The following is a 12,443-nucleotide window of genomic DNA, read 5'->3' as shown; positions in this document are numbered from 1 at the left end:
CTGCTGAAAGATTTCCTTCGACCCATTCTCATCTCAATGGAACACGACGAATAATTATTGAGAGATGCTGGCTCCCTTCTGCCGTCATCCATATGCCGTATGAGCAAAAGGAAGCCACCGAGACGGGATGGTTCATTAGTTTATCGAAGCGTGCAGTGTTCATGATGATTTTGTTTTAAAATTTCGGTGCGTGTGCTTTAGAAATTCGTTGGGGAAAACGTGGTGCGGTTTCGGGTTTGAAGACTCGACATTTTAATTGAAGGGAATTGGTTGTTGTTTCGATAGTGACAGCTTTGCGCGTGTCAGCGTGTCAATTGAAGTATGATTTGTTTGATGAGCTATGGCGACATTTAACTGTTTGAACGATTTCAGAATCTTCTGTTCATCAGTGAGCGATTGAAAAAGAATTGAATTACTTTGGCCTTGTATGATTTTGAAAGTGGTAGACAAACACCGAAAAGTATGTTTAACAGTTCTGTCCCTGGGGTTACAGGCAAGACACTTTGTCCCATTTTGCTTACGACATTTGACATTACAAAATGACGCTGGTAACACTATACAAGTTTCTGATTACCGGTCTTCTTCTTTCTACTACGAAGTTGCAAGTTGTGAGCTCTCAACTCTCAACTTAAACTGGAATGCCTTCCTCAAACGTAGTATTTTTTGACACTAAGAAAATATCACTCACACTGAGAAAATATCAAAAATGTGTTGTTTTGTAGTTTAAAAAGCAATGTTTTTTCAAAAAGTGATGATTAGGAAATGTGTAGTGGGAAGAAATATTAATAGCTATGCATTTCTAGTCGGAAGGGTTTGTTTGGCCCGAAATTTCGATGTCACTACCACTGCAAAAGTGCCATCTGTTGCAATATAACACGTTTTATCATGTCTTATTCAATGATTTGAAAGCATCGTTCCTTAATCTTTCTACCATTAATTAATTTCAGTAAAATAATCATTTCACTTAGTTAAACAAAAAAAAACACGATTTTTTCCAAAACTGCATTTAAAAAGCAAACACAACGAAACCACTATAAACTCCGCAAACCGACAATGTTTATTTGAAGAAATTCGGTTCGTTTCATAACAGAATCCTCAGAGCATAGATCCATAAAATCTTCCCACCGAAACATATGCTCAGCAAAAATGACACACGCACATGTTTTTAATTACATCCATTCGGTAAACCGAAAATACTGCATTTCCCTTACTGCTCCCGAGAACGGAGTTCAAGCATATCAGATCAGCTGCGTCAGCTTATTTAATGATGTTTACCAACACCGCCAAGCGACACACTCAATATTCTTCATTCACGGAAGAGTTGGGAAATGCAAATGTTTTTGACCTTTCTCTTTCATCTTGAAGTGTTTTCCTGGGAAAACTCCAGCCGCTACTAGTCTACTCGGTGCAGATGAAAGGATGGAAAGCATCCAACAAGGAAAGGGGGAGGATAGCTTTGATTTCGATGATTGCGCGCGATCGTGCCGATCGTCGTTAATATATACCACACACATCGTGCGTGCGTGCTTTACACTAGAAAAAAAAAGTTATGTGAATAAACCTGTCATTTTAAAGCGCTTGCATGAAACAGTGACACTTAGCAGTCATTTGAATTCCCACTTGATGTTGTGTGGTGACATCTTACAGTAGATCATATTTTACTGCTTCTGTTTATATGAGGTTCGCCGTTTGGCGGCTCGATCCCTCGCTTCGTTATGATATGTTGCGGGCAAACGAAAACGAAACCACGAGATACAAATTTATCAATGGGAGTCAAAAGATTAATTGGAATCTACACACATTTATGTTCATTAAGTACGATGGTTGCTGCTTTGCTGTCGGTTGATATTTATAGATGCCTATATGGGACGATATTTCCTGAAAATGATCTTAGCAACAGCTGGATATTATAGCGAAACCACCGAACTGTCAATTCCGATGGTTTGTTCTAAGAGGAAGAGGAGACAACTGGATTCTTTTGACGTAGGACTACGTCTGTGATTTCCATATGGGGTACACTTTGTAAAAACCGAAAATGGAACATGAAACAAAATTATGAAAGATTTTGAACGTTAATAACTCAGTTGCCCCTGGACCAATTTCAATCATTTTATCACCAATCGATCAGAAATATTCCTACTTATCTGGTTAATTTAAGACTATCATTTTTCAAAATGTCACTATTGAAAATTGCACGAATGTGCAACTGTTGCTGCGATAGCACAGATTTCAAAGTTCAATTCCATCTAGTCTCACCAAACAGTGTTTATTCAATCACCGCGTGGTGAGTGGTGGTGTTCTCCAGTACACAACGCAAGCAGCTAGCTATCATGGGTGCACACAACCACTGATCGGATTCACCAATCACCAATCACCGTGTGTGGTTGTGTCCGGTCGTCGGCATCAGCAGCAGCAGCAGCAGGAGGAAGAAGCTGCACCGCTATTGATCTCGGAATCAGTAGCTCTTTGTGAGTCGCTGTGGGTCATCTATGCCAAGCACGTCATACTAAAGAGTATAAACAGAGAGATCCCCGCTCAAATTCCTATTCCTACACAAAGCACAAGCTCCTGCTGTAGTTAACAAATAACATTTATAATATAAGATCACGTAGTCCTACGTCACCATTGCGTACAACCCCATAGGGCTGTCCCTTGTAGTTTTTGTCTGTGAAGCGTTCTTCTGCTCTTGCGGAAACAGTCGTGTAAAAACTATTTTATTATGGACGACGCATTCGAGTGTCAAAATACAAGAAAATAGATTCCCTGTTGTAAAAATGCTCGCAATTCTATACGTTCGCCCGACCAATCAGGTGCTGGTTCGCGTTTGACCACGCCACTGACAAGGCCTATACCAACAGCAGCGTTTGACAGTAGGTAGCATGTCCCGGGCTCAAATCGTTTATTTTGCTGTGCTGGGCCCGCTGTCACGGTATAACATGTTGCCTACGCGCCTGCCACTGGGCTGCGTTTGACAGAAAATTGGTTCATTAAAGTCGCGCTATTGAGAAATCCAACTTAAACTCCTGCGCGCCTGGTGGCAGGAATAAGCACTAACCGACGGTGATAACCCAACAAACAATTGAGAGCTCTTATAAAACACCTGAGTTGATCAAACGTTGAATAATAGCTTCCAGAGTTGAACAAGAATGTAGTTGTATTGCCATTTGATTAAAAGTTTTAAAAGCTGTTGGAGCACTCTTAAATGATTGTTTACGTTCGGTTTAACTATATGCTTTATAAGACCTACGATAACTTTTATAGCACCTTTGTTAAACTGATTGACAAGAGCTATATAGAACGTGAAATAAACGCATCAAAACAAACCATTGGGAGCTCTTATACAACACCTGAGTTGATCAAACGTTGAATAATAGCTTCCAGAGTTGTACAAGAATGTAGTTGTATTACCATTTGGTTAAAAGCTTCAAAAACTGCTTGGAGCACTCTTAAATGATTGTTTACGTTCGGTTAAACTGTTTGACAGGAGCCATATAGGATGTGGAATAAACGCATCAAAACAAACCTTAAACTGTTTGACAGAAGCCATATAGGATGTGGAATAAACGCATCAAAACAAACCATTGGGATTTCTTATACAACACCTGAGTTGATCAAACGTTGAATAATAGCTTCCAGAGTTGTACAAGAATGTAGTTGTATTGCCATTTGGTTAAAAGCTTCAAAAACTGCTTGGAGCACTCTTCAATGATTGTTTACGTTCGACCAACCACAATTTTGTTGCTAAAAATAGCACAAGTGATAGGCATGTTTATATAACCATAAGGCAATGATTATTCGACTGCAAGAGAAGTTACTCAAGATGAGCTTGATATACTTCTCTCATATGATCAAAACATGTATTCAAGAATAGAGCAGATGGAAACAGAAGTGGCTGGCAATCCGGGATCATGAGTTCGAATCTTGCTTCGAGAAACCTTTGGTGGAGTAGAGGTAAATTATATATAGGTGTTATTAATAAATGCAAACATTAATTTAAGACATATATCATATAGGGTAAATGTTGGCTTCGGCACCCATTGACTGTTTTCGGCAACCAAAATTTAAACGTTAATTTCACTATGTTTTCCCATCAACGCACTTCCCTGAATGTGTCCAAACGATTGTTTAGCCTTTCAGCTTCAATCTGATTATATTTGAACGATCGAGCAATCCAGTAATGCTACATTTTTCTTCAAATAAAGCATACGCACTACAAAATGGGGTTGATTTCGAGTTGCCGATAATAGAACAGCTGGTTAACACGCAGTTCTAATGGGAAGGTTGCCGAAGAAAAAGAGGCTGCCGACAATAGTCACACTCACCTGAGAAGTTTGGAGCGTTGTAAAAACGCTTTCAAAACGTTTTGAAAAATTCTGTCGATTGGAATGGATAGAGAAGCAACTAGCAGATGAATGTAAACAAACAGACACATCATATATGTGCGTGACGCTGAGAAAATGCTAGTAGAAGTCCAGACGCTGCTTAGATTGACGAGAATACGTAAATTCCCCTAATCAACGATAACATTTCTAGATAAATTCTCTCAATTAATGATTAGAGAGATTAATTGAAAGAATATCAATCAAAGATTAAACAGATGCTTGTTACTACTTCCTCCATGATCACAGAATGTGAATTATGGCATAATTACATATTTTTTCAATGTGCACAAATAAATTAAATTAATAAAAACTGTACAAGCAATTATTTTGGCGTACCACGACAATTGTTAAACTAATTTTAATCTGTGAATATTGTGAGTACTTACACAACGGTTATTAAGGAGTCATTAAAAAGTGCTATAAACGCTTTTCACCGCTTGCTGTATAGTAATTATTTAGGAGTCATAAAAGAGTGTAACAAACGCCTCTCAGGTTCAATCTCTAATACATTTCGAAGCAGCTGTTAGGAGGTGTCTACAAACGTTGTATTAGAGCTTTCACCAAAACAATAAAGCTTGAGTTTAAATATGTATCTATAAACGTTGTATAAAAGTTGCTTCTATCCGGTTGTTAAGGAGTCATTGAAAAGTGTTATAAACGCTTTTCACCGCTTGCTGTTCAATTAATATTTAGGAGTCATAAAAGAGTGTAACAAACGCCTCTCAGGTTTCCACTCTACTAAATTTCAAAGCAGCTGTCAGGAAGTGTCTACAAACGTTGTATAAGAGCTTTCACCAAAACAATAAAGCTTGACTTTAAATATGTATCTATAAACGTTGTATAAAAGTTGCTTCTATCCGGTTGTTAAGGAGTCATTGAAAAGTGCTATAAACGCTTTTCACCGCTTGCTGTACAATGATTATTTAGGAGTCATAAAAGAGTGCAACAAACGCCTCTCAGGTTTACTCTCTACTAAATTTCAAAGCAGCTGTCAAGAAGTGTCTACAAACGTTGTATAAGAGCTTTCACCAAAATAATAAAGCTTGAGTTTAATATGTATCTATAAACGTTGTATAAAAGTTGCTTCTACTCCTATACCGCGTATACATATAATGCTGTAGTTGAACAGGTTCTCCAAACCAGTGTAAACAAGAGTTTTACAGAAGTTGTAATAAACAAATTGTACAGTTATTATTCAGCATGCAGTTGAATAAAATCACAATGGAAGCGTTTCTTCAACAAGAAATTGATTTTGGATAAACGTTTTACTGAATACGTTAGACAACACCTTTGTGTTGCAGTTGTATAGGTTCTCCAAACCAGTGTAAACAAGGGTTTTATAAAAGTTGTGGTTAACACATTGTGCAATTATTATTCAACTTGCAGCTGAACAAAATCAAAACGAAAGCGTTTCTTCAACTGGAAATTGTTACTTGGGAAGTCTGTGACAGCCCTTGACAATTTCATTGATTGTTTGCAAAATTGTTTAATTTCAATGTAATTTCATGCAAATTTCTTGTCAGCATGGATGAACCTTGTACAAAATGCATAAAATTATTTTGTAACGCATTGTTCCTAAATAAAAAGCTACTTCAAGACAGTTAAATTACAGAAAACATGTTAAGGTTTGAAATCATCTGCCGATTAAACAGCAGACAAAGTTGGCCGACTAAATCCATCGACGAAAAACTATTAAATAGACCGATTGCTCGGTGTAGCACCAGACGAAAAACGATTTAATCTGCTGATTAATACACCGACTGAAATTAATTTTTAAGTGGCAATAGATTTAGTCGGTGGACGAATCGGGTGATCTGGATGATGTTTGTTTATTTGGAAGATATTTTCGAAACAAAGCACGATAAAATTCAGAATTATATACCATTATTACGAGTACTACTTTTTTGTTCGGATCATGTTTTGACTCCCACAGAAACTCGCTAGAATAAATACAAAATAATAGTTTTTTGGTTCAAATTTCAAAAATGTATTCAGTTTGACACATTATTTTGGACTTATCACCGCGATTGCAGCGCCCCGATGGCCGATTGAAACTTGGATTTGTCAATTGTCTGCTCTTCCTTTTAGGGTTTATTGAATTAAAATATAGATAGATGGAGATTATTTAGATTTTACATTAACATAATTATTAACATAAGGTTCAGATGCAAGACTTATAATTGAAACCGAATAGAAGCTAATTAGTGGATTAACAAAAATTGCGTAGCCTTGCTTTGAGCGTAAAGGTTGTTATCATCTCAGCAAATTACAGGCAATTAAAAGACGGACTCTCTCATAAAGGTAGGCGCACAGGCAAATTGTATGACAGGCAAATTTCACACGGTGAATTTTACCATTTAGTGCGTCACGGTATCCTTTGAAGTTGGCAAACCGATTGAGACACTGGAAATCTTGGACGGTGGCAATCAATTATTCCAAATGTTTTTTTTTTTCGAGAGCGTGGTTCAAAGGCTTGGACGTAAGCCGTGACTTCATTCGCGTTATGAGTAGACTTTGTCTGGGTGCATTGCATAAATCGTTTGGATGATACCTCGAACATAAGAAAAATAACCAAACAAGTTTTATAAGGGGAGTTCCTTGACGATTTATGCTCGAATCTTGTGATCTCTTTTCCCGTTCTGTTTTTTTTTTCGGTTTCAATCACCAATAAAGATGAAGTAGAAAAAGAAAGTTGAGGAAATCAGTTTCACCGGGTCCTGATGGTGTAACTGAAATTATTTTTTATTGCCTCTGTGTTGCTGCTTTAGCTGATCCTCTGGCTTGCATCTTTACCGTTTCGTTGAACCAAAATATGGAGACATTCATTTATGGTCCCTGCTCATAAGAAGGGCGACAAACGTGACGCGACTAACTACCATGATATAACAAGTCTTTCTGCAGCTTCAAAATTATTCGAGATCATTGTGAACGATGTTATCTTCTTTCATGTCCAAAGCTGCATCTCAGCAATGCTACACGGATTTATGGCAGGGCGTTCAGTTTCATCAAATTTATTGGAGGTTACTTCAACTTGTATAAATCACTTGGAAAATAGGGCTAAAGTAGATACCGTTTATACTGACCAGAAAGCGGCCTTCGAGCGTATTGATCATGGTATTCTTTTTCGGAAAATGTCTCGTATGGGAGTTTTGGACGGTTTGTTTGAATGGCTGAGATTGTACTTTTCCAATAGATCTCTCCGTGTCAAGCTGGATTCGTGCACTTCGTCACCTTTTGTTGCAACCTCTGGTGTTCCCCAGGGCAGCAATTTAGGACCATTGCTGTTCACAATCTTCTTCAACGATGTGACGCTCATCCTGCAGAGTGGTTGTGTGCGAGGTTTTTTGCGGCGTATCTCAAAATATACATCGTTTTCAAGGATGCCGAAGGTTGCTGTCAGCTCTAAGAAATGTTGGACTAATTTGTTGACCGGTTACTTTTTAAACAAGCTCTTCCTCATTATATCAAAATGTGTTGCCATGAAACTTCATCGCATAAGGACGCCAATCGTATTCGATTACTCAAATTTTGGATTTGTACTCGAAAGAGTAGAACAAGTAAGCAACCTAGGTGTAATGTTGGACTCTAAGCTTACGTTTGACTTACATTGTTCAATCGGCAAATCTGTGGGAAAACCGACCACCACCAGATTACCACAGCGAAAAAATCATTTAATTAAATTGGCTCACTAATTGACTAGCCTATTGGTCCCAAGCAAACGATTAACGTACCCCATTCTAGTCAAAATTCTAGTACTACGCAATGTTTGTTTTGATTCGCTTTGAAAGTTTGACAGATAAAATGAGGGGTTATTTGTTTTTTCCGAGGGGGACGACTCTATCTACGATGCAGGAAAGATTGTGTTTTGCTGTGGCTAGCTGCGCGCACACTGAGTAGATAGAAAGAAGATTGACGACGATTTTGAAGATTTCCTGCAAAAAGATGATGCGCGATGCAAGTAGATGCGACAAATGAAAGAAGATTTTTCGAAGATTGATTCGCTAGTGGGAGATTTGTTGAGTATCTAGATTTGAGATTTAGATGTGTCGGTTTTTCCTATGTTTCGAGGGGTGAATCGATTAGCTTGGGACCGAAGAGAGTACTAGGGTACTAGAGCTGTGCCAAAAAGTTGAGCACGTTATTTCGGGACCTTCTAGTCTTAGAGTTACCTCTATGGTGGTACCACATATACAGATTTATATGTAACCATACAGATTTTTTTCAGTATTTTGATACAGATCTCTGTATATAAAGATTACATATTTTTGAAAAATATACAGATTTTTTTAAATAAGGAGAATATGTTTTACATTATTTTTTTATATTTATAAATTCTGATAAATAATTGTTTCTTACTTTTGAGCAGCTTGAATTCAATCTGTGAGCTTCAAACTCAAAACGTTTTTTACGCTTGTTCTGATTTCTCGTTGGAATGGATATAAGTTTCCATTTCTTTTTGTTTATTTAACCATGTAACATGGTGACAGATACAATATTTAATTAACTAAATTTGTATGTCAAATCGGTAAACAAGTCATTTTAGTAAGCCCAGGAAATTTTCCGCTGGAAACAGATTTGTTTCTCACTACTACTGGAACTTAATGTTTCGTATTTTCTAAATTTAAGAAAGTATATAGATCACTTTAAAAAAAAATCAAGATTATAGGATTTCATGATTAAAAAAACGAGTGTGATCAACTTCATAAATCAGCTGAATTCTAAAAACACACATCGAAAAATACTCAAAAAAAAAACATAAATATACGTAAATGTGTACCCGTTAAAACTAAAATCCCATGAATAAAAAACAAAACAAAACAAAAATTTATCAAAAGTACATTGTGCACAAAATATTCATTAAATAATGAATTTAATTCACTTTAATACAAAAATACACAACACTAAAAATACATAAATATAGAAAAATGCAAAGTACACCAAATTCTTCAGAAAGCAAACTTAAGTAATTTTTCAAGATTGTAAACATTGAACAAACTCCTTCTGAACTATGAATGAACTCAATGAAGATTAAGGTAAATCCACACTGAGATCTTAATAAATAAATTACTGTACTTGTTCGATTTTGGCACGGTTCGATTTTAGCAGCATGCCAAAATCGAACGGATTTTGAATATAACGTACTTTTGTTCCATTAGACTACAATTTTTAATAAAAAAATAATTATTAATAACGTCTATGTAACAATGAAACCTCTCGGTGGTTCATAATCATCGAAATCATAAATTAAATTTAAAAATAAAACCGTTCAATTTTAGCAACATTAAATTTTTAGGCTTGTTGCCAAAATGCAGATTTTTGTCAGCCAGATACAGATTAAAAAGATTTTTTGCGATGAAAATACAGATTGAAAATCAAAAAATGTGCCATTACCAACATCACTTTTTCACAAAATTCACACGAACGTTATCCAAGACGTTCGACTCGTCGCAAATGCTCGTCAATCAGCTTCTGTTTCACGAACTCGATAGTCTGATCCCAACTAACAATTTTAGCTGCAGATTAGCTTATACAGCCAAAAATTGGCTTATACAGCTAATTTTTAACTGTATAAGCTAGTCTGCAGCAAAAATTGTTTGTTGGGATCCGCATCCGAACGACTTTCCATTGCCGTCACCAATCCGCCGTATGATCGTATGATTCTGGAAGGCTGCGATAAATCAATTCCACTTTCAGAGGAGTTTCCATTTTCTGGCCAGCGCACACCAACCGATCAAACAATTCCTCCAGCTCAACGAGATGTTCCTCCAAATTCCCTCCTTCCACCATATTCAAGCAGTGACACACGATATACATATTTTTTGTGGAGGAAATGCCCCAGGACACCGTATCATAAATTTTGGCCATATATTTTAATTAAATTTCCACTGTGTGCTCTGAACTGTCAAAAGTATACAATTGGCTGCGTGCTTTTATTTTCTTTCTTCTGTTCTGATCAGTGTCAGATCAAAATAATGAAAAAAAATCACGTATTAGAGCGAAAAACATCAGCAGACAACGACGGAGAAAAGCTTGTGTTTTTCCTTGGAAAGATTTTCACCCATTAAAAATTCAGTGTTTGCCTTTAATAGTTTTTCGCCGCCGCACACAGCAGGTAAGCAATGGGGAATGCGGGCAGTAATCTCCCTCGGGAGCGCCACAAATCGGGTTCGCACGATCACATTCCGGGATCTCCGCTCAAGGACGGTCAGGCGTTTGTGTTCGACAAGAAACCGGACCCAAACCATCGGCTGGTGTTCCAACGGAGCGAGGACGACGCAGAACCGTACTATTCAAAATCGGTTCCGGAGCCGGAATTCGTTCGGGAGTTCAGGAAGCGTTCGAACACCGTATCCGACGATTCTTCGATCGGTGTGGGAGGAGGGGGTGTGGGTGGCCATCCGGTGATTGAGCCGGATGAATATGATAAGGAAGATGAAAAGACCGCGCTTCCGACGGTGTTCAAGTGGGAAGGTGGTGGCAAGCAGGTTTACATCAGTGGAACCTTTTCCGAGTGGAAGGCACTGCCGATGGTTAAGAGCCATGGAGATTTTGTGACGATCATCGATTTGCCGGAAGGAGACCATCAGTACAAGTTTTGCGTCGATGGGGAATGGAAGCACGATCCGAGATTGGTACGGTACGGTTGAAACAATTTGAGGATTTTTTAATGTTTAAATTTCGTGTTTAGAAAAATGTGGAAAACGAAGTCGGAACCAAGAATAATCTGGTATCGGTCCGTCAGTCGGATTTCGAAGTCTTCCAAGCGCTGGCTAAAGACAGCGAGGATACTGGCAAGGATGAAGCGAAGGAATACGGGCAGGATATTCCGACCACCAGACCGTGGGGCAAGGAATCGGGCCCACCGGTGTTGCCTCCGCATCTACTGCAGGTCATTCTAAACAAGGATACGCCACTTTCGGTATTTTTTTAGCAATAACCTTGTGAGGTCGCAGTGATTAAATTTTTTTTTACAGTGTGAACCGACATTACTACCGGAGCCGAATCACGTTATGTTGAACCATCTGTACGCATTGTCGATCAAGGATGGAGTGATGGTTCTCAGCGCAACGCATCGCTACCGGAAGAAGTACGTAACAACGCTGCTGTACAAGCCGATTTAGTAACGTCGTGCAAATGTTGATACCAAATTAATCGACCATTATTGCATGTCTGCGTGCCGTGCTTGAGATTTAAAGATACCCACATAATTGGCTTTTATTTTGTTGCAACATCCTTCTTCTTGCCTTCCTTGCGCGGTTTACGTTCTCAACATAAGAATCTAGAACAGGTCGAAAAACAAAAAGTGAAATACATGCAAAGTAGTTCTATTCTGATAGAAGTTAGAGGTAAGATTTTTAAAACAATGATTCAAATGATGATTTCTCAGAAAAAAAAAAATAAGCAAAAAGTATATGGTGGCATAGAGGTGACCGAAATTTAGAACAACAAAGAATATAGATGAGTAATTAGTTGTTCAATATTTACAATGAATGTAAATAAATTATTACTGCTAACGTTTGTTTCAATAAGAAAAAGTATGTGTCCCAAAAGGAAAAACAATTATTTGGTTCAGGCAGCGCCATCGATTCCAGATCAGTTTTTGGTCATCCACGCCGTTCTTTTCATTACAACCTGACTAACTACAAGCTAACTAACTGCTCAAAAAGCTCAAGAATTATGATCATGAAAGTTCTTCCGGACGATCTATAAAGTTCTCTCAGAACTTCCTTGAAGCTCTTGGAAAATACCTAAAGTTCCCTCAGAATTTCCCTTAAGTACTCTCCAAAACTATCCATAAGTTTCCTCGAAAATTTCCGAAAGTTCCTAAGAAAAATTCCAGAAATTCCCTCGAAATTTCTGGCCACTTTCCAATAATGAGTCACAGTTTACTTAAAGTTCTCGAAACATTACAGACTACCTTAATTTTCTTGTCCTTATCCTGAACCTACGATACTGCTATCAGTTATACAATACCATACTATCCAACTTGATAAGAATACCACCTAAATTGCAGGGCATCGCGGTCATGCGGTTAGCGGCGTCACCCGGCGTATTGTGTGT

The 12,443-nt window shown here is 37.9% G+C and overlaps 1 protein-coding gene across 1 annotated transcript; it reads left to right on the top strand.

The window, feature by feature from the left end:
* Window positions 1-10,368: 10,368 nt before the first annotated feature.
* Window positions 10,369-11,896, top strand: alc (5'-AMP-activated protein kinase subunit beta-1). The gene is made up of 3 exons (XM_065227579.1): window positions 10,369-11,014; window positions 11,071-11,301; window positions 11,357-11,896. Exons 1-3 carry the CDS (start codon window positions 10,502-10,504, stop codon window positions 11,501-11,503), a joined length of 891 nt encoding a protein of 296 aa, XP_065083651.1. The 5' UTR covers window positions 10,369-10,501; the 3' UTR covers window positions 11,504-11,896.
* Window positions 11,897-12,443: the final 547 nt, after the last annotated feature.

Source organism: Ochlerotatus camptorhynchus, unplaced genomic scaffold (assembly GCF_037179485.1).
Source record: "Ochlerotatus camptorhynchus isolate MF236.1 unplaced genomic scaffold, CSIRO-AGI_Acam_v1.1 ptg000274l, whole genome shotgun sequence".
Taxonomy (NCBI): domain Eukaryota; kingdom Metazoa; phylum Arthropoda; class Insecta; order Diptera; family Culicidae; genus Ochlerotatus; species Ochlerotatus camptorhynchus.
Note: the sequence above shows the minus strand (reverse complement) of the source record. Positions and strands in the feature narration are given on the sequence as shown.